General features: G+C 47.1%; 1 protein-coding gene and 1 pseudogene across 2 annotated transcripts in view; one reads left to right on the top strand and one right to left on the bottom strand.

Moving 5' to 3' along the window:
* Positions 1-27,440, bottom strand: part of LOC139277349 (plexin-A1-like) — a 633,908-nt gene that overhangs the window by 200,842 nt on the left and 405,626 nt on the right. For both annotated transcript variants that reach the window (XM_070895706.1, XM_070895705.1), the window contains exon 10: positions 18,118-18,318. In XM_070895706.1, coding sequence (XP_070751807.1) covers positions 18,118-18,318 — 201 coding nt within the window. The remainder of the gene's footprint in view (positions 1-18,117; positions 18,319-27,440) is intronic.
* Positions 21,379-21,617, top strand: LOC139277736 (U2 spliceosomal RNA; annotated as a pseudogene).

Below are 27,440 nucleotides of genomic sequence, written 5' to 3'. Positions count from 1 at the left end.
AACACTTGGCAGCAGAAGGCACACTTTACTTCCCATGGAGCCTTGTTGTCAAACATTTGCGGGAAATATATGTCACCCTTTAAAAAAAAAAAATTTACAGACACAGATTAATTTTCCCACTTTTGTCCGACACCAGAACTGGGTCATTAACCTTCCGAGCTACACTTGGAGAATTTAAATTCAGTTTTTTAAAAAACTGGCACAATATGATGACCATGAAACTATCGGATTGTCATAAAAACCCATCTGGTTCACTAATGTCCTTTGGGGAAGGAAATCTACTGCCCTTACCCGGTCTGGCCTACATGTGGCTCCAGTCCCACACCAACATGGCTGACACTTAATTGCCCCTCTGAAATGGCCTTGCAAGCCAATCAGATAAGGACAACTAGGCATGGGCAATAAATATTCGCCTTGCCAGAGACTCCTACATCTCCAGAGTTATAATTTTTTTTTAGCAAGGTTAAGGACAAGCAAAGGCAGGAAAATTAATTTGGGTCGATAAAATTGTGTTTTTAAAAAAAAAAAATGAGACACACAGTTCCAACAAATGTTTGACAACAGTGAGGCTCCACAGGGAAGAAAGTATCCCAACCACTGCCAAATGTTATTGAGGAGGCATCCGAAATGGTAAAAAAAAATGGCAGCACAAAGCAATCTGGGCTCACTGCCTCTAAATGGTTCCTGATGGGAAACGATCTCAACACATTCAATGCCCAGAACTTCTCAGTGTTGGGGTTGCAGTATTTGGAGCCTTTGGCAGGTACAGAATTGCTCACCCGACTTTAGAGTCACAGAGTCATTACGGCAATGAAGGAGGCCATTCGGCCCATCGAGCCCATGCCGGCTCTCTGTAGATCAATCCAGGCAGTCCCATTCCCCCCTCTATCCCCAAAGCTCTGCTTTATTTCCCTCAACTGCCTATCCAATTTCCTTTTGAAATCATTGATCGTCTCCGCTTCCACCACCCTCATTAGCAGCGAGTTCCAGGTCATTACCACTCGCTGCGTAAAAAAAGTTCTTCCTCACATCCGCCCTGTGCCTCTTGCCTAAAACCTGAAATCTGTGTCCCCTCGTCCTTGTACCATCAGCTAATGGGAACAGTCTTTCTCGGTCTACCTTATCCAAACCCATTATAATCTTGTACACCTCTTTCAAATCCTCCCTTAACCTCCTTCACTCCAAGGAGAACAACCTCAGGTTCTCCAACCTAACCTTGTAGCTAAAATCCCTCATCCCTGGAACCATTCTGGTAAATCTCCAAGGCACCCTCTCAAGAGGAGTGTCACCAATGTCTGATTGGACGCATTCCCGGCGGTTACATCACACGGCCTCCCACCACCTACTGCCTCGCCCTGCCCATCTCCACTGTTTTTGTAACAAAAGTGTTCAAAGAAAATGACAAGAAAACAATTATTTTTCATTGCCCGATGATTTTTCTCCCCGGGGTTGCTCCTGAGCAGTATCCAGGAGATTAGGGGTCAAAATGAGTTTTTTTTAACGCCACCCATTACCGCCGGAGAGGGGCGGCTAAGTCCTTACCGTCGCCGGCGACCGGGTTCCTCAGCTCACGGTAACTTTAGTTGGGTGGTGGGGGTGGCACCAAGACATACCACTGCGCGCTCAGCCTCCACCCACGTGACATCACCGCGCATGCAACGCCCCCTTGCCGCCGCGGCTGCGAGATTTGGTGAGTACGGTGGCCTTACCGACAGGCGTCCGTACAGCCTGGGAAAGGCGGTGGGACATCGGGGATCCCAGGGCAAAAGCGCCCAAGGATCAAGGTAAGTGGATTTGTTTATTTCTTTTTAGCATTTAGGTATTAATGGAACCAGTGGGGAAGCGTGGGTGTGGAGAAGTGTGAGAAACTTTCTTTTTTTCCATTTATGTTTTAAACTCGCAGCCTACCGTGGGGAAATTGGGTGGGCCTCCTGAGCTCCCGTTCGGTTGGCGCCCGAGGGGGCACCGCTCTCTCAATCTTTGGGCAGCAAAACTGAACTTTGCAGTTTGAGGCGACACCTACTGCCTGGCGTTACAATCAGCGCTCAGCCCGTGTCACCGCCTCAAAAACGGCAGGACTGAATTTCTGCCCCTTAATCTTTAATTCCTGGAGGCTCCAGGGCAATCCGGGGGGAGGGGGGGCTGGCAACCCAGACAACGTAGATGCTGTATTGATTGCGTTAGCGCCAAGCAGCGTAGCAACAACTACATCCTGGCTGGGGCCTACCAAAAGCTAAGTTCCAATCCTAGAATGATGAGGCACAGAAGGAGGCCATTCAGCTCATCGTGCCTGTGCTAACTCTTTGCAAGAACCATCCAATTAGCCCCACTGCCCTGCTCTTTCCCCATCGCCTGCAAGTTTTCCAGTATTTATCCAATTCCCTTTTGAAAGTTACTATTGAATCTACTTCCACCGCCCTTTCACCTTTCAGGCAGTGCATTCCAAATCACAACAACTCGCTGTGTAAAAACAATTTCTCCTCATCCCACCTCTGGTTCTTTTGCCAATTATCTTAAATCTGGGGCCTTTGATTGCCAACCCATCTGCCACTGAAATCAGCTTCTCCTATTTACTTTATCGAAACCCTTCATGGTTTTGAAGACCTCTATTAAATCTCCACTTAACCTTTTCTGCTCCAAGTGGAACAATCCCAGATTCTCCAGTTTCCCCACGTAACTGTATACCCACATCCCCAGTACCATTCTGGTAAATCTCCCCTACAACCTCTCTCAGGGCCATGGCATCCTTCCCAAGAACATAATAGGATCAGCAGTTGGCCATTTGGCCCCTCGAGCCTGCTCCACAATTCAATAAGATCATGGTTGATCTGATCTTGGCCTCAACTCGACTTCCCTGCCCACTCCCCTGACTCTTGACTCCCTTATCATTCAAAAATCTTTCTATCTCCACCTTAAATATATTCAATGACAGCCTCCCCAGCTCTCTGGAATAGAAAATTCCAAAGATTCACGACCCTTAGAGAATAAATTCCTCCTCATCTCTATTTTAAATGGGCGACCCTTTATTCGGAGACTATGCCCCCTAGTTCTAGATTCCCCCATGAGGGGAAACATCCTCTCAGCATCTACCCTGTCAAGCCCTTTCAGAATCTCATGCATTTCAATAAGATCACCTCTTACTCTTCTAAACGCCAATGAGTACAGGCTAACCTGCTCAACCTTTCTTTATAAGACAACCCCCTCATCTCAGTAAGCAACCTCGTGAACCTTCTCTGAACTGCCTCCAATGCAAATATATCCCTCCTTAAATAAGGAGACCAAAACTGTACGCAGTACTCCAAGTGTAGTCTCACAGTTGTATCAATACTTCTCTGCTTTTATACTCTATCCCCCTTGCAATAAAGGCCAACATCCCATTTGCCTTCCTGATTACTTGCTGTACCTGCAGACTAACTTTTTGTATTTCATGCACAAGGAACCCCCAGATCCCTATACCGCAGCATTTTGTAGTCTCTCTCCATTTAAATAATAATTTGCTATTTTATTCTTCCTGCCAAATTGGATAACCTCACATTTTCCCACATTATACTCCATCTGCCAAATATTTGCCCACTCACTTAACCTATCTATAATCCCTTTACAGATTGTGTGTAGGACCGGAACCAATGTCCTAGGGGGAGTGTTTGCTAGTGCTGTTGGGGAGGATTTAAACTGATTTGGCAGGGGGCTGGGAACCAATGCAGGGAGACAGAGGGAAACAAAAAGGAGGCAAAAGCAAAAGACAGAAAGGAGATGAGGAAAAGTGGAGGGCAGAGAAACCCAAGGCAAAGAACAAAAAGGGCCACTGTCCAGCAAAATTCTAAAAGGACAAAGGGTGTTAAAAGAACAAGCCTGAAGGCTTTGTGTCTTAATGCAAGGAGTATCCGCAATAAAGTGGATGAATTAACTGTGCAAATAGATGTTAACAAATATGATGTGATTGGGATTACGGAGACGTGGCTCCAGGATGATCAGGGCTGGGAACTCAACATCCAGGGGTATTCAACATTCAGGAAAGATAGAATAAAAGGAAAAGGAGGTGGGGTAGCATTGCTGGTTAAGGAGCAAATTAAGGCAATAGTTCGGAAGGACATTAGCTTGGATGATGTGGAATTTATATGGGTAGAGCTGCAGAATACCAAAGGACAAAAAACGTTAGTGGGAGTTGTGTACAGACCTCCAAACAGTAGTAGTGATGTTGGGGAGGGCATCAAACATGAAATTAGGGGTGCGTGCAATAAAGGTGCAGCAGTTATAATGGGTGACTTTAATATGCACATAGATTGGGTTAACCAAACTGGAAGCAATACGGTAGAGGAGGATTTCCTGGAGTGCATAAGGGATGGTTTTTTAGACCAATATGTTGAGGAACCAACTAGGGGGGAGGCCATCTTAGACTGGGTGTTGCGTAATGAGAGAGGATTAATTAGCAATCTCGTTGTGCGAGGCCCCTTGGGGAAGAGTGACCATAATATGGTGGAATTCTGCATTAGGATGGAGAATGAAACAGTTAATTCAGAGACCATGGTCCAGAACTTAAAGAAGGGTAACTTTGAAGGTATGAGGCGTGAATTGGCTAGGAGAGATTGGCGAATGATACTGAAGGAGTTGACTGTGGATGGGCAATGGCAGACATTTAGAGACCGCATGGATGAACTACAACAATTGTACATTCCTGTCTGTCGTAAAAATAAAAAAGGGAAGGTGGCTCAACCGTGGCTATCAAGGGAAATCAGGGATAGCATTAAAGCCAAGGAAGTGGCATACAAATTGGCCAGAAATAGCAGCGAACCTGGGGACTGGGAGAAATTTAGAACTCAGCAGAGGAGGACAAAGGGTTTGATTAGGGCAGGGAAAATGGAGTACGAGAAGAAGCTTGCAGGGAACATTAAGACGGATTGCAAAAGTTTCTGTAGATATGTAAAGAGAAAAAGGTTAGTAAAGACAAACGTAGGTCCCCTGCAGTCAGAATCAGGGGAAGTCATAACGGGGAACAAAGAAATGGCAGACCAATTGAACAAGTACTTTGGTTCGGTATTCACTGAGGACACAAACAACCTTCCGGATATAAAAGGGGTCGGAGGGTCTATTAAGGAGGAGGAACTGAGGGAAATCCTTATTAGTCGGGAAATTGTGTTGGGGAAATTGATGGGATTGAAGGCCGATAAATCCCCAGGGCCTGATGGACTGCATCCCAGAGTACTTAAGGAGGTGGCCTTGGAAATAGTGGATGCATTGACAGTCATTTTCCAACATTCTCATTGACTCTGGATCAGTTCCTATGGAGTGGAGGGTAGCCAATGTAACCCCACTTTTTAAAAAAGGAGGGAGAGAGAAAACAGGGAATTACAGACCGGTCAGCCTGACATCGGTAGTGGGTAAAATGATGGAATCAATTATTAAGGATGTCATAGCAGTGCATTTGGAAAGAGGTAATATGATAGGTTCAAGTCAGCATGGATTTGTGAAAGTGAAATCATGCTTGACAAATCTTCTGGAATTTTTTGAGGATGTTTCCAGTAGAGTGGATAAGGGAGAACCAGTTGATGTGGTATATTTGGACTTTCAGAAGGCTTTCGACAAGGTCCCACACAAGAGATTAATGTGCAAAGTTAAAGCACATGGGATTGGGGGTAGTGTGCTGACATGGATTGAGAACTGGTTGTCAGACAGGAAGCAAAGAGTAGGAGTAAATGGGGACTTTTCAGAATGGCAGGCAGTGACTAGTGGGGTACCGCAAGGTTCTGTGCTGGGGCCCCAGCTGTTTACACTGTACATTAATGATTTAGACGAGGGGATTAAATGTAGTATCTCCAAATTTGCGAATGACACTAAGTTGGGTGGCAGTTGAGCTGCGAGGAGGATTCTATGAGGCTGCAGAGCGACTTGGATAGGTTAGGTGAGTGGGCAAATGCATGGCAGATGAAGTATAATGTGGATAAATGTGAGGTTATCCACTTTGGTGGTAAAAACAGAGAGACAGACTATTATCTGAATGGTGACAGATTAGGAAAAGGGGAGGTGCAAAGAGACCTGGGTGTCATGGTACATCAGTCATTGAAGGTTGGCATGCAGGTACAGCAGGCGGTTAAGAAAGCAAATGGCATGTTGGCCTTCATAGCGAGGGGATTTGAGTACAAGGGCAGGGAGGTGTTGCTACAATTGTACAGGGCCTTGGTGAGGCCACACCTGGAGTATTGTGTACAGTTTTGGTCTCCTAACCTGAGGAAGGACATTCTTGCTATTGAGGGAGTGCAGCGAAGGTTCACCAGACTGATTCCCGGGATGGCGGGACTGACCTATCAAGAAAGACTGGATCAACTGGGCTTGTATTCACTGGAGTTCAGAAGAATGAGAGGGGACCTCATAGAAACGTTTAAAATTCTGACGGGGTTAGACAGAATTCTGTGGAATTCTCTACCACAGAAAGTTGTTGAGGCCAATTCACTAAATATATTCAAAAAGGAGTTAGATGAAGTCCTTACTACTAGGGGAATCAAGGGGTATGGTGAGAAAGCAGGAATGGGGTACTGAAGTTGCATGTTCAGCCATGAACTCATTGAATGGCGGTGCAGGCTAGAAGGGCCGAATGGCCTACTCCTGCACCTATTTTCTATGTTTCTATGTTTCTATGTGTCCTCTTCACAACTTGCTTTCCCACCTACCTTTGTATTAGCAGCAAATTTGGCTACATTACACTCGGTCCCTTCATCCAAGTCATTTATATAGATTGCAAATAGTTGAGGCCCCAGCTCTGATCTCTGTAGCATCCCACTAGTTACAGTTTGCCACCCGAGAATGAACCATTTATCCCAACTCTCTGTTTTCTGTTGGTTAGCCAATCCTCGATCCATGCTAATATATTACCCCCAACCCCGTGAGCTCGTATCTTGTGCAGTAACCTTTTATGTGGCACCTTATCAAATTGGCCTTCTGGAAGTCCAAACATACCACACATCCACTGGTTCCCCCTTATCCACCCTGCTTGTTACATCCTCAAAGAACTCCAGCAAATTTGTCAAACATGATTTCCCTTTCCTAAAACTATGCTGACTCTGCTTGACTGTATTATGATTTTGTAAATGTCCTGCTACTGCTTCCTTAATAATGGACTCCAGCGAGGCCGAAAGGAGTTTCACCAAGAAATACGGGGCTTCCACACCTGAAATGAAGGGACTGTTTTACTGGAAAAACACATCACACTTGGCCCAGATTTTCATATCATAAATTTGAAATTTCTATCACAAATAAGTGTCGCCCCTCACAGTCGCAGATGAAATTCCAGTCAGATGATGTGTTCTAATCTCAATATGAGGATAAGGAGATCCAGTTCACTGGAGGTCACTTCAGCTGTGATGTTCCAAACAGCTGTAATCCATCCCCAGCTTGTTACTCTAATACATCACACCCCACACCTTATCTAAAGCAGTACCTGCTGTTGCACATCAAGATGAATATACTGCACATGTAAGTCGGCATTTTGTGATTGAAGACGACGGTTGTAGCACACAGAACGATTATAACTGAGCTCGCTTAGTGGGTAAATGCCAGCTTGGCTCAGTGGGTAATGCTCTCGCCTCCAGGTCAAAGCAGGGTGGGTTCAAGCCCCACTCCAGAGACCTCAGAACACACGAGCTGACACTCTCAGTGCAGTGCTGAGGCTGTGCTGCACTGTCGGAGGTGCCGTCTTTTGAATGAGACGTTAAACCGAGTCTGCTCTCTCAGGTGGATGTAAAAGATCCCATGGCCACTATTTTGCAGAAGAGCAGGGAAATTATCCCCGGTGTCCTGGCCAATATTTATCTCTCAACCAATATCACCAAAAAACAGATTATCTGGTCATTATCACATTGCTGTTTGTGGGCGCTTGCTGTGTGCAAATTGGCTGGTGCGTTTCAATACAACAGTGACAACATTTCAAAAAGTACTTCATTGGCTGTAAAGCGCTTCGGGATGTCCGGAGATGATGAAGGACGCAATATAAATGCAATTCCTTTCTTTTGTCGAGACTCGCACTACAAGAGTGGTCACATTGGAGGGGGTTGGGGTTAGGGGAAGGGGCGAATGAGCTGTACTGGTGGGTTCTTGCATCACAGCGAGAGTCAGCTCGATCAGCAGACGGACTGACTAACACAATAAAGTTGAAATTGCAAATTCAATCCGGTGACGCATAAGGATTAATCAATATTTAATTATGTATTTACCGGCTAATAAAAAAAACAGGAGAGCTTGGGAGCGCAGCAATTAGGATATCGAACCCAGACAATGGTCAATAAAGTATTAATCCGGAGGTCTGAACCAAAACAGCATTACTGAGATTTTTGATCTGCTCGAAAGGATAAGCCAGCTGATCCACACAGAATGTGAACTCCACAGGAACCTTTGGAAAAGACCCGTCAAGAATGATAAAAGCATTTTCTGACAACTGCACTGATCAGAGGCATTATCTGCACCTGGGCCCACCGCTTGCAGCAAGCTAAGCCCGGGATTATTGCGCACTGTTTACCCAATCAATTTGCCCCTTGTCGCTGATTTCCACCACTGCACGCAATATGCTCGAGTCGGCAAAAGTGTCCGATCATTCCGAGACAGCCCTTTGTGCAATGACACTGGTTCCAATCCCAGCCCACTCCCCACTGCTAACTTCTGGCATCTCTACATCACAACCCTTTTCCGAGCTCCATGCTGTGTCTCAGTGGTTAGCACACTTGCCTCCCCGAGTATCAGAAGGTTGTGGGTTCAAGTCCCACTCCAGGAACACGTAGCATATAAATCTAGGCTGACACTCCAGTGCAGTGCTGAGGGAGTGCTGCACTGTCGGGGGTGCCATCTTTCGGATGAGACGTTAAACCGACGCCCCGTCTCCACTCTCAGGTGAATGTAAAAGATCCCAAGGCACTATTTTGAAGAGCAGGGGAGTTATCCCCGGTGTCCTAGCCAATTTTTATTCCTCAATCATCAAAACAAAAACAGATTATCTGGCCATTATCACATTGCTTTTTGTGGGAGCTTGCTGTGTGCAAATTGGTTGCCGTGTTTCCCACATGACAACACTGACTACATTTTAAAAAGTACTTCACTGGCTGTGAAGCACTTTGAGATGTACAGTGGTTGTGAAAGGCGCTATATAAATGCAAGTCTTTATTTTTTCTTTTCCATTGCATCGATACTAAATCAGTGCTCTGAACTTTCAGCTCTAATTTTGTGCTCACGCAATCACGAGCACACTCTCCCGCTGAATTCCAGGTCTATCGCACTACCTCCTATTCCGACGCATTCTTTCCCAGGATCTGCAGCGGTTCAAGGCGGCAGCTCACCGCCACCTTCGCGAGAGCAATTAGGGATGGGCAATAAATGCCGGCCTTGCCAGCAACGCCCACATCCCGTGAATGAATTTTTTTTTTTTATAAATACAAAACGTGAGTCTCCTTATCTGCCTCAGTTTCCCTGTCCTCCTGTACAATGGACAGGTCTTGAAAACTCAAACGTGTGGTGAACTGATCACAACTTCCGGGATTTCCACCGTGGTAGTGTCCCGTGTAGAATCTTACGGCACAGAAGGAAGCCATTTGTGCCTGCTCCAGCTCTTTGAAGGAGCTATCCGAGTGGTCCCACTTCCCCGGCTCTTTTCCCCAGTGTCCTGGGGCTGATATTTATCCCTCAACCAACAACTAAAAACAGATTAGCTGGTCATCATCACATTGCTGTTTGTGGGAGCTTGTTGTGTGCAAAATGGCTGCTGCATTTCCTACATGACGACATTTCTTAAGTACTTCATTGGCTGTAAAGCGCTTTGGGACGTCTCGAGGTTGAGAGAGGCGCTATAGAAATGCAAGTCTTTCCTTTAACCAGGGAACAGTGAAAGTCAACACGTTACCCAGAACAGAAAGTGTTCAACGCCCCAAAATTTGATGAGCACCAAAGTCCTTTATTTCTCCTCTCTGAATTGTAAAATTAGATGAAGCCAGGACTGAAATGCGGCAAAAAACAGCAAACTACACGTGGTACTGACAACCTCACTGGGCCGGCAGATTTTATCTATGGCTTGTGTTGCCAACGTCAGAACTCGAGATGGGCTGAGTAACTCACTGGCAAAACACTGCGCTATTCATTCGGATGCCCTTTAAATCCAGCCGGTCAGACATTTGACTGGCACAAGTCCTACACAACTGCTCAGTCAAATCTGGGCACCCAGCCAGCCCCGTCGCCTCCTGATTGTTTACACCATTACCCAAAGATTAGCCACACGGGCACACAGCACGAATCAGCATGCAGACAGCGCACCGGCACAAGTTCCCTCTTGGACGGCCCGTCGGGCGGTGCGATGCGGAGCGGCGGTGCCAGACGGTCAGACTTGTTCAGCTGCCACCTTTCAAAAGAGGCGAGCTCGGCACCGTGGCCTGGGCACCCTGAACCACTTTGGACTCGTTCACCAAAGGAATGGCCGCTTGGTGTCATTTGCCTGTAGCAATGCTAGAAATGCATTTCTTTTGGAAGCATTCGGTGAAAATTTCGTCAACGCATTTACAGTATCTCTGTACATAGCATAGCTCATAATACTCCTGTGAAGTGCCTTGGGACATATAAATACAGGTTGTTGTTGTTGTTGATGATTGAGTATTCAAACTTAGTGTGTGGTCGAGAGACAACTGATGGATCAGAGCCCAGAATCTATAAGAACAGAAGAATTAGGAGCAGGAGTCAGCCACTTGGTCCCTCGAGCCTGCTCCGCCATTCAATGAGATCATGGCTGATCTTCTACCTCAAATTCACCTTGCGGTACCCCACTAGTCACTGCCTGCCATTCTGAAAAGTACCCATTTACTCCTACTCTTTGCTTCCTGTCTGCCAACTAGTTCTCAATCCACGTCAGCACACTAACCCCAATCCCATGTGCTTTAACTTTGCACATTAATCTCTTGTGTGGGACCTTGTCAAAAGCCTTCTGAAAGTCCAAATACACCACATCAACCGGTTTTCACTTGTCCACGACCGATGTCAGGCTGACCGGTCTATAATTCCCTGTTTTCTCTCTCCCTCCTTTTTTAAAAAGTGGGGTTACATTGGAGTGGAGGGTAGCCATAGGAACTGATCCAGAGTCTATGGAATGTTGGAAAATGACTGTCAATGCATCCGCTATTTCCAAGGCCACCTCCTTAAGTACTCTGGGACGCAGTCCATCAGGCCCTGGGGATTTATCGGCCTTCAATTCCATCAATTTCCCCAACACAATTTCCCGACTAATAAGGATTTCCCTCAGTTCCTCCTTCTTTCTAGACCCTCTGACCCCTTTTATATCCGGAAGGTTGTTTTTGTCCTCCTTAGTGAATACCGAACCAAAGTACTTGTTCAATTGGTCTGCCATTTCTTTGTTCCCCGTTATGACTTCCCCTGATTCTGACTGCAGGGGACCTACGTTTGTCTTTACTAACCTTTTTCTCTTTACATATCTATAGAAACTTTTGCAGTCCGTCTTAATGTTCCCCACAAGCTTCCTCTCGTACTCTATTTTCCCTGCCCTAATCAAACCCTTTGTCCTCCTCTGCTGAGTTCTAAATTTCTCCCAGTCCCCGGGTTCGCTGCTATTTCTGGCCAATTTGTATGCCACTTCCTTGGCTTTAATACTATCCCTGATTTCCCTTGATAGCCACGGTTGAGCCACCTTCCCTTTTTTATTTTTACACCAGACAGGGATGTACAATTGTTGTAGTTCATCCATGCGGTCTCTAATTGTCTGCCATTGCCCATCCACTGTCAACCCCTTAAGTATCATTCGCCAATCTATCCTAGCCAATTCACGCCTCATACCTTCAAAGTTACCCTTCTTTAAGTTCTGGACCATGGTCTCTGAATTAACTATTTCATTCTCCATCCTAATGGAGAATTCCACCATATTATGGGCACTCTTCCCCAAGGGGCCTCGCACAACGGGATTGCTAATTAATCCTCTCTCATTACACAACATCCAGTCTAAGATGGCCTCCCCCCTAGTTGGTTCCTCGACATATTGGTCTAGAAAACCATCCCTTATGCACTCCAGGAAATCCTCTTCCACCGTATTGCTTCCAGTTTGGTTAGCCCAATCTATATGCATATTAAAGTCACCCATAATAACTGCTGTACCTTTATTGCATGCACCCCTAATTTCCTGTTTGATGCCCTCCCCAACATCACGAATACTGTTTGGAGGTCTGTACACAATTCCCACGAACGTTTTTTGCCCTTTGATGTTCTGCAACTCTACCCATATAGATTCCACATCATCCAAGCTAACGTCCTTCCTAACTATTGCATTAATCTCATCTTTAACCAGCAATGCTACCCCACCTCCTTTTCCTTTTATTCTATCCTTCCTGAATGTTGAATACCCTTGGATGTTGAGTTCCCAGCTCTGATCATCCTGGAGCCACGTCTCTGTAATCCCAATCACATCATATCTGTTAACATCTATTTGCACCGTTAATTCATCCACCTTATTACAGATATTCCTTGCATTAAGACAAAGCCTTCAGGCTTGTTTTTTTAAACACCCTTTGTCCTTTTAGAATGATGATGTTGTGTGGCCCTTTTTGTTTCTTGCCTTTGATTACTCAGCCTTTCACTATTGCTCTTTACCTTTCTATCATCTGTTTCTGACTCCATATTACTTCGCCCTGTCTCGCTGCATAGGTTCCCATCCCCCTGCCATATTAGTTTAAACACTCCCGAACTGCATTAGCAATGTTACCCCCAGGACATCAGTTCCAGTCCTGCCCAAGTGCAAACCGCCTTTTTGTACAGGTCCCACTTCCCCCGGAACTGGTTCCAATGTGCCAGGAATTTGAATCCCTCCCTCTTGCACCACTGCTCAAGCCACGTATTTATTCTAACTATCCTGCTCCCTCTACTCTGATTAGCACGTGGCACTGGTAGCAATCTAGAGATTACTACCTTTGAGGTCCTACTTTTTAAATTTAATTCCTAGCTCCCTAAATTCAGCTTGTAGGACCTCTTCCTGCTTCTTACCTATATCGTTGGTACCTACATGTACCACGACAACTGGCTGTTCACCCTCCCTCTCCAGAATGCTCTGCAGCCGCTCCGAGACATCCTTGACCCTTGCACCAGGGAGGCAACATACCATAGTGGAGTCTCGGTTGCGGCCGCAGAAACTCCTATCTATTCCCCTTACAATAGAGTCCCCTATCACGAAAGCTTCCCACTCTTTTTACCGCCCTTCTGTGCAGCAGAGCCACCCTCCCTGCATCTACCCTGTCGAGCCCTCTAAGAATTCCAAACTCTAGGGAATATAGGCTCAATCTACTCCATATCAACCTGGGCGATTTGCCCCTCAGTATCAGCTGCAGAGATCCAAGAGCTCAGTTGGCATTTGCATTAACATGGCAAGACAGTTCTTTTACCACTATGACCTTGGTCCTCCCACCGTAAAAAGGTGGGATGAAGATCCCATATTGAAACCTATGGATAACCCAACACCTACTGGGCATCATGATACTGGCAATCACATTCCAAGAAAGAATAAAGCGCCAACCACCACCTCAGGACATCCCAAAGCACTTTACAGCCAATGAAGTACTTTTGAAGTGCAGTCACTGTCGTAATATAGGTACAGCAAGCACTCGCAAACAGCAGTGAAATAAATGGCCAGATCATCTATTTTCGGTGTGGGTTGAGGGATAAATATTGGCCAGGATACCCAGGGGCAACTCCCCAGCTCTTCTCTGTAGAGCATCAAGGGACCTTTTTATGTTCGCCTGAGGGGGCAGACGGGGTCTCGGTTTAACATTTCATCTGAAAGACGGCACCTCCGACGTGCAGCACTGGGAGTGTCAGCCTGGATTTATGTGCTCAAATCCCTGGAGTGGGACTTGAACCCACAACCTTCTGACTCAAGAGGCGAGAGTGCTGCCCACTGAGCCACGGCTCTGCACTTGCACAACAGGATCTCGGCAGAGGATCTTCTGCTGGTCTGTCAGAGGAGATGTTGATTCCCATTCAGGGTCCTTGGAGTGCATGTTCACCAATCCTTAAAGGTAGCAGGACAGTTGATAAGGCAGTTAAAAAGTGTCTTATGGAATGCTTTCCTTTATTAGTCGACGCACAGAATCCAAGAGCAGGGAGGTTATGCTTGAACTGTATACAACACCAGTTAGGTCACAACTAGAGTACTGCAATGCAGTTCTGGTCACCACATTCAGGAAAGATGTGATTGCACTAGAGAGGGTGCAGAGGAGATTTATGAGGATGTTGCCAGAACTGGAGCATTTTAGCTGTGAGGAAAGATTGGATAGGCTGGAGTTGTTTTCTTTGGAACAGAGGAGGTTGAGGGGAGACATTATTGAGGTATATAAAATTATGAGGTGTCTAGATAGGGTGGATAGAGAGGACCTATTTCCCTAAGCAGAGGGGTCAACAACCAGGGGACATAGATTTAACGTAGTTGGTAGAAGGACTGGAGGGGAGATGAGGACATTTTCTTTTAGCCAGAGGGTGGTGGGGATCTGGAACACTCTGCCTGAAAGGGTGGGAGATGCAGAAATCCTCACTGCATTTTAAAAATACTTGGATGTGCACCTGAAGTGCAGTAACCTACAGGGTTACGGACCTTGTGCTGGAAAGTGGGATTAGGCTGGATAGCTTTTTGTTGGTCGGCATGGACATGATGGGCCGAATGGCCTCCTTCTGTGCCGTAAGTTTCTGTGATTCTATGATGGGGTCTGGATTTGGCACCAGCTCCCTGCCCCCCGCCTTCCCCGCCACCACAGTGTCCAACCCACGCACCACCCAGACCTTCCGAACCCTTTCGTCTCTCTCTGGTCACTGACTAATAAGCACCAGGTCTGACCTGTGGTCACTGCAGGGACCCTCAGTCGCATGCATATCTTGGAGACACAGTGCACCCTCAGTCACAAATTCAACAACAGATATGAATGCGTCCCCTCTTCAAAAGCAGCAGCTTTGCAAACTGCAATGCATGATAATAAGGAGCAGTTCAGACGGTTTGCATTCCTCAATAAAACGACTGTAAAGCTCCATCGACCATGGGCGGCATTATTTGATAAAATAATGTACTCACAAACCCTTTATAAGGGGCTATTGAAACATTTGCAATACATCATTGTACAAGGGTGAAGCAGCAGTCTATACTGAACAGAGATTGACTCAATGCAACGCTTCCTCACCCCTCCCCCAGCCACACAATGCCAGCCAGCAGCACACAGAGTGTGGGGCACTGGAGGAACCCAATCATTAACCCTGGCAATCTCGATAAGATGCAATTTGATGCATTCCTCAGCCAGCTCATTGTTCCCGCAAACACTGCATCATTGTAGCTCCAGCTTACTGTAAATGCTTATTCAGAAGAACAATTTGTTTTTTGTCAAATCAAGCGGAGAAGTCCTGCACAGTCGAGGACTGTGTGGCGCAGTCCCTCGCTTTCACTCTCGCCCGGCTGGCGCAGTGGGCGAACGGACGCTCATTGCGGCACTAAGGCCGACACACAACCGGGCCCGGTGTGGATCCTCGGGCTGTGCCGAGTGTGATAATCTCAGCTGAAGGTCGCTATCCAGTGAGGCCTGCTGGACAGTGAGTGAGTGAAATAACTCATGGGGGCGAGAGAGAGGGAGAAAGTCAGATGGAGACCAGGTTGACCTCTGTTGTGCTGCCCCACGTGGTCAATAGCCTGAAACACTCTCAGCTCTCAGATGGAGACTGACAGTTGAACAAGGTGGCAGAGGGCGCGCTCTGTCTCAGGTAAGTGAGGGATATACGCGTTGTCCAAATGCCAGGCATTGCACCTTACAATCCCAGAACATCGCACTGACATTCACCAGAATGTAAAAACTGAGATTGACGGACTGTTGTTGGGTAAGGGTATTAAGGGTGGCGGAAATAAGACGGGTAGAATGGAATCAAGATACAGATCAGCCACGATCCAACTGAATGGCGGAACAGGATTGAGGGGCTGAATGGCCTCCTCCTGCTCTTATGTTGCTGACAACTGAAACTCGGAGAAGTTTTAGAGAGAGTCTCGGCCGTGGTAATCTCCTCCATCTTTGAATAACTTGCCAACACTCATCACCTGGGTCCACAGCGCTCGGGATGAGCTAAGAGAGATGTGAAGGAAACTGCAGAGTGGCAGAGGGTGGAACAGCAAGGGAATACCCATTAAATGGCAGGACAGAGGGTTGTCAATCTTTGGAATTCTCTGCCCCAGAGAGCTGTGGAGGCTGGGTCACTGAATATATTTAAGGCGGAGATATAGATTTTTGAGCGATAAAGGATTAAAGGGTTATGGGGAGCAGGCAGGAAAGTGGAGCTGAGGCCATGATCAGATCAACCATGATCTTATTGAAAGGCGGAACAAGCTCGAGGGGCCAAATGCTATTTCTTATGTTCTTATGTAGAGTAACAGAAGGACCTTGGAGTGCATGTCCACAGATCCCTGAAGGTAGCAGGCCAGGTAGATAAGGTGGCCAAGAAGGCACATGGAATACTTGCCTTTATTAGCCGATGCATAGAATACAAGAGCAGGGAGGTTATGCTTGAAATGTATAATACACTAGTTAGGCCACAGCTGGAGTACTGCGTGCAGTTCTGGTCACCACATTGCAGGAAAGATGTGATTGCACCAGAGAGGGTACAGAGGAGATTTACGAAGACGCTGCCTGGACTGGAGAATTTTAGCTATGAGGAAAGACTGGATAGGCTGGATTTGGAACAGAGGAGGCTGAGGGGAGACCTGATTGAAGTGTGTAAAATTATGAGGGGCCTAGATAGAGCAGATAGGAAGGAGCCATTTTCCCTGAGCAAAGGAGGTCAACAACCAGGGGGCATAGATTTAAAGTAATTGGTCGGAGGTTTAGAGAAGAGTTGAGGGGAAATTTCTTCACCCAGAGGGTGGTGGGGGTCTGGAACTCACTGCCTGAAAGGGTGGTAGAAGCAGAAACCCTCCCCACATTTAAAAAGTACTTGGATGTGCACTTGAAGTGCCATAACCTACAGGGCTACAGACCAAGAGCTGGAAAGTGGGATTAGGCTGGATAGCTCTTTGTCGGCCAGACGTTATTTCACCACTGGAAGCACAGAATCGGCTGGTATCAAGTTAAACTGACTCACGACATCTCGGCCCAGATTTCTCCAGAGACCCGAGCACATAATCCAGGTCGAGATTCTCATGCGCCAGTACTGAGGGAGTACTGCACTGTCGGAGGTGCCATCTTCCATGCGAGATGTTAAACTGAGGCCCCGTCTGCCCTCTCAGGAAGAACATAAAAGATCCCGCAGCCTCTATTTCGAAAAAGATTTCTCCCCAATGTCCTGGGTCCAATAATTATCCCTCAACCAACACCACTTAAAAAAAAATTATCTGGTTGTAATCACATTGCGAATTGTGAATTGGCTGCTGCGTTTCCCACATTCCAACAGTGACTACACTTCAAAAAAGTACTTCATTGGCTGTAAAGCACTTTGGTATGTCTGGCAGTCGTGAAAGGCGCCATATAAACGCAAGTTATTTCTTTATAAGAGCATAAGAATTAGGAGGTGTAGGCCATACGGCCGCTCGAGCTTGCCCTGCCATTCAATAAGATCATGGCTGATTATCGACCTCAACTCCACTTTCCTGCCCAATCCCCATCGACCTTGATTCCCCAAGAGTCCAAAAATCTATCGATCTCAGCCTTGAATATACTCAGAGACTGAGCCTCCACAGCCCTCTGGGACAGAGAATTCCAAAGATTCACAATCCTCCGTGTGAAGAAATTCCTCCTCATCTCGGTCTAAAATGGCCTTCCCCTTATCCTGAGACAATGCCTCCAAGTTCCAGACACTCCAGCTGGGGGAAACATCCTCTCTGCATCTACCCTGTCAATTTGCCTCAGAATTTTATATGTTTCAATGAGGTCATCTCTCATTCTTCTAAGCTCCAGACAGCACAGGCCCAGTCTACACAATCTCTCATCGTGGGACAGCACAAACCTTTCTCGGTCTAGTGGTAGACTACCATCTGCAACATGAGCATTGCCTATACTGGGTAGAAGCAGACAGAGGCACAGACAGACGCAGGCACAGAGCGGCAAGTTTGGCCTGGGCAGGGCTGCCCCCGCGGTTGCTTACCGAGGTGTTTTGGCACTGCACGCTGGTGCTGTTGAAGCGCAGGGCAGGCACGCGATGCACGGTCCCCTGGATGTTGAAGATGCACTCGTAGCTCCGCTGCCCCGACTGCGGCTGGGGCAGGTTCTTGGCTGCCAGGGTGATGGGCTTGACCACCCCCACCGGGATGAAGATCTCCGTGGAGGGCAGAATCTGCGGGCAGTCCTGTAAAAGGAGAAGAAAAAGGCCCCGTGAATTGCAGTCCACATTTTGTATCTGAAGCCTCCCCCTTCCCCTCAGCCATTGCTCCAACAACAACAACTTGTATTTATATAGCACCTTGAATGTGGTAAAACTTCCCAAGACTCTTCACAGGAGTATCATGAGACAAAAAACTTGATACCGAGCCACGTAAGTAGAAATTAGCGCAATGACCAAAAGCTTGGTCAAAGAGGTAGGTTTTAAGGAGCGTCTTAAAGGAGGGGAGAGAAGCAGAGAGTTTTCCAACAACAAGTTGTATTTATATAGCGCCTTTAACATAGTAAAACATCCCAAGGCGCTTCACAGGAGTAATTATCAAACTAAGATTTGACATCGAGCCACATGAGGAGATATTAGGGCAGGGCTTGGTCACAGAGGTATATTTTAAGGGGCGTCTTGAATGAGGAAAGAGTGCTAGAGAGGTGAAGAGGTTTAGACAGGGAGTTCCAGAGCTTGGGGCCTAGGCAACAGAAGGCACGGCCACCAATGGTTGAGTGGTTGAGTGATTATAATCGGGGATGCTCAACAGGGCAGAATTAGAGGAGCATAGACATCTCGGGGTTGGGGAGGAGGGGGGAGGCGGATGGGGGAGGGTTGTGGGGTTGGCGGAGATTACCGAGATAGGGAGGGACAAGGCCATGGAGGGATTTGAAAACAAGGACGAGAATTTTTAAATCAAGGTATAGCTGGACTGAGAGCCAATGTAGGTCAGCGAGCACAGGGGTGATGGGTGAGCAGGACTTGGTGCGAGTTAGGACACGGGTGGCAGAGGTATGGATGACCTCAGGTTTACGGAGGGTAGAACAATATTTAGCATTCATTCTGAAATGATGATATCCTGTATCTAGGATTGCGGAAACAATCCTGTCCTACCCTGAATTTTAGTCCCCACCAACTTAACACTTCCCAATAAAACAATTTAAAACAATAGGTATCAGCCGTTGTTCAGTGGGTAGCACCATCTCCTCGGAGTCAGAAGGTTGTGGGTTCAAGCCCCACACCAGGGACCCGAGCACAAAATCTAGGTTGACACTCGCAGTGCCAGTACTGAGGGAGTGCTGCACTGCCGGAGGTGTCGTAAAACATAAAAGATCCCGCGGCAATATTTGAAGAAGAGCGGGGGAGTTCTCCCAGGTAGGCCTGGGCAATATTTATCCCTCAACCATCATCACCAAAAAACAGATTATCTGTTCATTATCACATTGCTGTTTGTGGGAGCTTGCTGTGCTACCACTTGGGCGATACGCTGGAGAGTGACCAAACTAGAATAACAACTATCAGAAAAGAGTAGAGAGAGAACAGAGAGAGAGATAAAGAGATAGACAGAGAGAAGCAGATAGCGATAAAGAGAGAGACAAAGGTAAAGAGAGAGAAGATATACAGACAACCAAATCCATTTTATCATGAAAACTTGAATTAGGATCACCTCAAAAATCACAAAATGACACACAACTTTAACCCCCACATCAAAAATCTCTCCCCAAAGACCCTTCAGTAATTTATAAAATTTAAGCTTTATAGATACAATATCCTATAAGGAGGAAGTGGAGCATCAGGGAGGCTGAGCCAGTTCAGTTGGATAGCAGGCTTTTTGATTTAGAAATGAAATGGCTCAGAGGGAATTTGGTCTTCCTCTCCGATAACAGACATAGCTTGAAAATTCACAAAACGCATCTTTACATCATCGCCATTGCAGAAGTTCCTGAAATCACAGAGAGCGCTGATGGACATGCTCCATTCAGTGCTGATGGCGCCTGCCACACACATTCCCCGTCTCCCGGAGATCCATTTTGTGGTTTTGTTCCAGAAACAAGCGGTGCTGGGTAAGCCGAGGGCAGACACAGCGTCGAAAGATCGTCTACAGGGATTATCAAAAACCGCTCACTGCAGCGGTTCAAGAAGGTGGCTCACCACCGCCTTCTCAATCAACATCACAAAAACAGATTATCTGATCATCATCACATTGCTGTTTGCAGGAGCTTACTGTGCGCAAATTAGCTGCCGCATTTCCCACATTACAACAGTGACTACACTCCAAAATTGACTGTAAAGCGGTTTGAGATGTCCAGTGGTCGTGAAAGGCGGTATATAAATGCAAGTCTTTCGTTCTTTTCAACAACAATGTGTATTTATATAGCACCTTTAATGTAGTGACATGTCCCAAGGCGCTTCACAGGAATAATGATGAGACAAAAATTTTGACACCGAACCACAGCAGGAGAAATTCCGGCAGGTAATCAAAAGCTTGGTCAAAGATGTAGGTTTTAAGGAGCATCTTAAAAGGAGGAAAGAAAGGAAAGGAGAGAAGCAGAGAGGTTTAGTCAGGGAGTTCCAGAGCTTGGGGCCCAGGCAGCAGAAGACTTGGCCACCAATGGTTGAGCGATTACAATCAGGGATTCTCAAGAGGGCAGAATTAGAGGAGCACAGACATCTCGGCAGGGGGTTGTGGGGCTGGAGGAGATTAGAGAGATAGGGAGGGGCGAGGCCATGGAGGGATTTGAAAATAAGGGTGAGAATTTTGAAATCGAGGGCAAGTAGGGATGCACAATCAATGCCAACATTGTCAGCGACGCCCAAATCCAGAGAATGAATTTAAACAGATATCGGCACCTCGGTGCCGCTTTCACACCCACAGCCACAAGTGGAGTCAACGGACCAGCACCAAGACCACCATGAACAAGTGCATTACCCCCAACACTGAAACAAGCAGCTCGACATTCTCCCCCTACCTCCAGTTCACCTGACACGGCAACCCCACATTTCCCATTGTGCTCGCTTCTCGGCGGGTGGGGTGGCTTGACCCATCCACCTCCACGGAGGTGTGTGGGGGGCCTGACCCATCCACCTCCATGGCACGAACCTGGTATTGCAGTACTTCCAGGAACGGTGCAGTGGCTCTAGGCCTTTTGGCTAAGAGCATTGGCGCAGAGTGATCCTTGGCGTGTGCAAGGTGACCTCTGGCGTTTGTGATTTGACAAAGAATTGGAACAATTGGCTACGAATTTAAAAAAAAAAAAAATTATGCTCGCTTCTCGGCCTTTTGGCTAAGATCATGCGTAACTGACCTGACAGGGGAATAACCACCATAACCCCAAGGTGGTTCTCCCTGGATCAGGAAGGTATATGCTTGCTTTTTTGGAAATAGGAGGTGGGTGGGGTGGCTTGACCCATCCACCTCCACGGAGGTGTGTGGGGGACCTGACCCATCCACCTCCATGGCACCAACCTGGTATTGCAGTACTTCCAGGAACGGTGCAGTGGCTCTAGGCCTTTTGGCTAAGAGCATTGGCGCAGAGTGATCCTTGAATGGGCCCAAGGTGACCTCTGGCGTTTGTGATTTGACAAAGAATTGGAACGATTGGCTACGAATTTCAAAAAAAAAAAAAAATTATGCTTTCAGTAAAGTACAAAGCGCCATGGATGGCCGGTACAGCTGTGTCTACCCAAGATCATAGAACCATAGAAATTTACAGCACAGAAGGAGGCCATGTCGGCCCATCGTGTCTGCACCGGCTGACAAAGAGCTATCCAGCCGAATCCCACTTTTCAGCTCTTGGTCCGTAGCCCTGTAGGTTACAGCACTTCAAGTGCACATCCAAGTACTTTTTAAATGTGGTGAGGGTTCCTGCCTCTACCACCCTGTCAGGCAGTGTGTTCCAGACCCCACCACTCTCCGGGTGAAGAAATTTCCCCTCAGCTCTCCTCTAAACCTTCTATCAATTACTTTAAATCTATGCCTCCTGGTTGTTGACCCCTTAGCTCAGGGAAATAGGTCCTTCCTAACCACTCTGTCTAGGCCCCTCATAATTTTATACACCTCAATTAAATCTCCCCACAGCCTCCTCTGTTCCAAAGAAAACAACCCCAGCCTATCCAATCTTTCCTCATAGCTAAAAATTCTCCAATCCCAGCAACATCCTCGTACCCTCTCTGATGCAATCACCCCTTTCCTGTAATGTGGTGACCAGAACTGCACGCAGTGCTCCAACTGTAGCCTAACTAGTGTCTTATACAATTCAAGCATAACATAGAAGACAACAGCAAAAAAAAAGGCAATCCCAGCAAGATGAGAGAGAAAACAGGAGAGGCACTTTACACTGCAAGTGGAACAGGGGCCTGGAACAGAGTGAATGTGCCCAGAAATACGTTATAACAACACCTGTCCATTTGAATGCCAGTCTTCAAACAACTCCTCGACAACCAAACAATTCACTGTCATGAATTTAACTCAAGTCTCCCGAGGAAGTTAAATAACCACGGGTGAAAGTTCCATCGATAAAATTCTGTGAAATTCCTCTGGGCGATACAACAAGGTATTAATTTGTGATGTTTGATCACAGATTATCTGTGCAATATGCATTCCGCGGGATGAATAAAAGCAACGCTTTTTGAAATGCACGCAGTGCATGGTTTGCACTCAACAAAACGTTGCATTTTCTTTTCATGCCAAGCATTTTGCATGAATGCATTGCAATGCCAATGCACATTTTACCTGGCAAGACTGAAGTACAATATCAGAGACAGTATTAGAGTATTTACAGCACAGAAACAGGCCATTCGGCCCAACATGTCCATGCCAGTGTTTATGCTCCACACGAGCCTCCTCCCACCCCTCTTCATCTCATCCCATCAGCATATCCTTCTATTCCTTTCTCCCTCATGTGTTTATCCAGCTTCTCCTTAAATGCACCTCTGCTGTTTGCCTCAACCACTCAATGTGGCAGCGAGTTCCACATTCTCAACACCCTCTGGGTAAAGAAGTTTCTCCTGAATTCCCCATTGGATTTATTAACGACGATCTTATATTTATGGCACCGAGTTCTGCTCTCTTCCACAAGTGGAAGCATCTTCTCTACGTCTCCCTGATCAAACCCTTCAATAATCTTTACAACCTTGATCAGGTCATCCCCTCAGCCTTGTCTTTACTGGAGAATCGAGCCCCAGCCTGTTTAATCTATTGTCCCTTCAGTCCGATGTGTATTTGGAACTAGATAGAGAGAAAAATCACCATTACAAAAGTAGATAAGACTTTTCTTCTCTCACCCCCGCGGGTGATTCACGAGTGGGGCAAGTCCATCTTTTGAACGCCTCTGTGGGTGATGTGCTCAAAGCCTGCCTCATCGACCAAATGATTACACTTCAAAAATCACTTCATTGGCTGCAAAGCGTTTTGAAATGTCCTGAGGTCGTGAAGGGTGCTATATAAATGTAAGTCTGTCTGCTTTACTACGTGAAAGGCACAATATAAATGCACATTGTTGTTGCTTGGTAACTGCAAGGAGAAACACACACAGCTGGAATTTAAGGCTCATTTCCCCCCGCTATTTAGTAAGTCTGGTTAAAATTCTTTGACTGGCGCAGTACAACCTCAAGGGGAAAGGCCCTTTGTGTAATGCCAGAGATGAAGTTTCATTCACATCTGCACCTTACGTCACTGATCATTATTATGCTTTTTTTGTTTAAATGCTCGTCCAAGGGAAGGGCCGTGAAACAGTAACCAAGTGGAACGTTCCTATTTCAGACAGCTAACGAGAAGGGGGAAGGAGTAACTTCACACTCCAGAACTCTGCCCAGCACTCTCCCCGCCCCCACCCCTCCCCCCGAGTCAGTGCCCAGCAATCTTGCCCCTCCCCGAGTCAGTGCCCAGCACTCCCCCCTCTTCCCAGCCCCACCGAGTCAGTGTCCAACACTCTCCCCTCCCCCCAGCTCCTCCCCTCCGCCTGCGTCAGTGCCTGGCACACTTCCCCCCCTCGCCTCTCCCACCCCACGTCAGATCCTGGCTCTCTTCGCCCCTCCCCCCTCCCCGCCAGGCCCCCCCCGTCAGAGCCCGGCACCCCCCCCCCCCCGCGTCAGATCCTGGCACTTTCCCCGCCACACAACCCCCCCCACCCCCCACCCCCAGCCCCTCCTCGCCCCCTGCGTCAGTCCCCAGCCCTCTCCCCTCCAGACCCTCCACTCCTCGCCATGTCAGGGACAGCAGGGGTCAGAGATCCTGAAATAGGTCACCCGCCATCTTAACGTGCCTCAGCGCTGGCTCAGTGGGTAGCACTCTGGCCTCGGAGTCAGAAGATCGTTGGTTCAAGTCCCACTCGGGACACTTGAGCACAGAGATCTCGGCTGACACTTCCGTGATGCGCTGCACTATCGGGGGTGCCGTCTTTCGGATAAGACGTTAAACCGAGGCACTGTCTGCTTTATCGGGTGGACTCAAAATATCCCACAGGGCAATTCCGAGGAAGAGCATAGAAGTAGGGTCAATATTTATTGGCCTCTCACTTTCTACCCTACATAAATTTGGTGATCCAAAACTCAGCAGCCCGTGTCCTAACTGGCACCAAGTCCCGCTCACCCTTCAGCCCCTGTGCTCGCTTACCTACATTGGCTCCCGGTTAAGCAATGCCTCAGTTTCAAAATTCTCATCCTTGTTTTTAAATCCCTCCATGGCCTCGTCCCTCCCTATCTCTCTAATCTCCTTCAGCCTCACAACAACTATCCCTCCCACCCCACCCCTCGAGATGTCTGCGCTCCTCTAATTCTGCTCTCGAGCATCCCTGATTATAATCGCTCAACCATGCCTTCTGTTGCCTAGGCCCCAAGCTCTGGAACTCCCTGCCTAAACCTCTCTTTCCTCCTTCAAGACGCTTTTTAAAACCTACATCTTTGACCGTGGTCACCTGCACTAACTTCTCCTTATGTGGCTCAGCGTCAAATTTTGTTTCATAATTACTCCTGTGAAGCACCTTGGGACATTTCACTACATTAAAGGTTAGGGTTAGGGTTATATAAATACAAGTTGTTGTTGCGCGTGCATAAGTTCCCCATAACTTATAATATTTTTCTTTCAAGTGCTTCATCCAATTGCCCCTTGCAACTGACATTGATCAAAGCAACAATTCATTTTATAACCCCAACCCTTTGTGAAAGAATTTCCCGGAGCCCTACTCCCCCCACCATCCCCGTATTTATGCTAATTAGGGGAAGTTGGAGAGCTGCACATCATCAAATACTCAATGTTAGATGTGAAGAGTGTGACGCCCAGGGCCCAATTTAAAAGCATTGTTGTGCTTTATAGAGAGGGTGAGCAGATACTGGCAACGTGACAGCATTCAGAGGGTTAACGGCACAGCCGCCAGCAGCTGGGAATCCCATTAGTGTCGACTGAGAGGATCTCTGGGAACGTTGTCCCAACTTGTTATCTGTCCGACTGTACGGAGAGCTCCATGAAAGTGTCCCAACAAAGCAGCAAACAGGAAGCACTTGCATTCTCCCAACTCCATTCCTCCCTTCCCCTTAAAGGGACAGAGCCAATCAGCTGTGGCTCAGTGGGCAGCACTCTTGCCTCTGAGTCAGAAGGTTCTGGGTTCAAATCCCACTCCGGGAACTTGAGCATAATAAAAAAAATTCTAGGTTGACACTGAGGGAGTGCTGCATGTCGGAGGTGCCGTCTTCCGGATGAGACGTTAAACTGAGGCCCTGTCTGCTCTCTCAAGTGGACGTAAAAGATCTCAAGGCACTATTTTGAAGAAGAGCAGGGGAGTTATCCCCAGTATCCTGTCCTGATCAATATTTATCCCTCAACCAACATCACTGAAAACAGATTATCTGGTAATTATTACATTGCTATTTGTGGGAGCTTGCTGTGCACAAATTGGCTGCCATGCTTCCTATATTGCAACAGTGACCACACTTCAAATGTACTTCATTGGCTGTGAAGCACTTTGGGACGTCTGGAGGCCATTCGATAAATGCAAGCCTTCCTTCCTTCTCTGTGCAGACTCCAAAGCTGCTCTGCTGGATCCCGACGCCCCGCCCCACCCAACCCCAAACAAGAGATGACATCTTCCAGTCTCCACAAGTGCCACCCAAGTTAGTTGACCCTCCCATCTAACTGGTAACTCTCAACGCCTTCAACTGCACCAAGGATTCTCCCCCCGCCCCCCCGACCAGCAAGCCAGTCAGGCTGACAATACCAGGGGGCCACTTGTCTAATTCTTTCTCAGAAACATTTAAAGACATGAATTTTTGTACCAATGGAATAATTGATCAAATATTTAAAAGCAAAAGGCACATTGACACTACACCGAGGAGCCGTATATAAATTGTCATATAGCTTCTCAGCAGAAAAAGAAGGGGCAGAGGATGAAAACTGAAGTGTTCCATCAATCCCAGGGTTGGCAACTCTGGTTGGGTGCACCCCAGAAGGTTTCGTCACATGACCTCTTGTATCAAATCACCCCGCCCCCACACACCTGCCATTGGTCCATCGTTCGGGCGCACTGCCTTCCCACGGCCAATTGGAAAGGAGAGAGAGAGAGAGAGGATGAAAGGACATCACAAAGCGCTTTACAGCCAATGAAGTAATTTTGAAGTGTAGTCACTGTTGTAATGTAGGAAAAGCGGCAGCCAATTTGCGCACAACAAGCTCCCACAAACAGCAATGTGATAATGACCAGATAATCTGTTTTTGTTTTGTTGATTGAGGGATAAATATCGATCCCAGGACACCAGGAATAACTCCCCCACTCTTCTTCGAAATAGTGCCGTGGGATCTTTTACATTCACTTGAGAGCAAACGGGGCCTCAGTTTGACGTCTCATCCGAAAGATGGCACCTCCGACAGTGTGGCACTCTCTCCGTGCAGCACTGGAGTGTCGGCCTCGATTCTTATGCTCAAGTTCCTGGAGTGGGACTTGAACCCACAACCTTCTGACTCAGAGGCGAGAGTGCTGTCCACTGAGCCACAGCTGACACTAAAAGGAAAACACTCTTTGTTACCCAATTAGATTAATCTTGGACCGTGAGTGAAAGCTTTTTTTTCCAGAACCCCACAATATTTCTGTAATTTTAAAATGAGAATGTTGAAAGAGAATTTTAAAAACACAAAACTTTGTTCAATGCGCCACCGCGATGTTTCTCCTGAGTTTTTACTCGCGGCATTGACCCGGAGATTAATTTGGAACTCCTGGAAGCTCCAGGACAATCCTGAGGGATTGGCAATCCTTCCTCCACCCATAAAATCTGAGGCGATTACATTCAGAAAAAAAAACATGTTGCCTTATAAAATGAGGTCATACATTTGCATTTGA

This window comes from Pristiophorus japonicus, chromosome 12 (assembly GCF_044704955.1).
Source record: "Pristiophorus japonicus isolate sPriJap1 chromosome 12, sPriJap1.hap1, whole genome shotgun sequence".
NCBI classification, from domain to species: Eukaryota; Metazoa; Chordata; class Chondrichthyes; family Pristiophoridae; genus Pristiophorus; species Pristiophorus japonicus.
The sequence above is the reverse complement of the archived record's forward strand: the minus strand, read 5'-3'. Positions and strand labels throughout refer to the sequence as shown.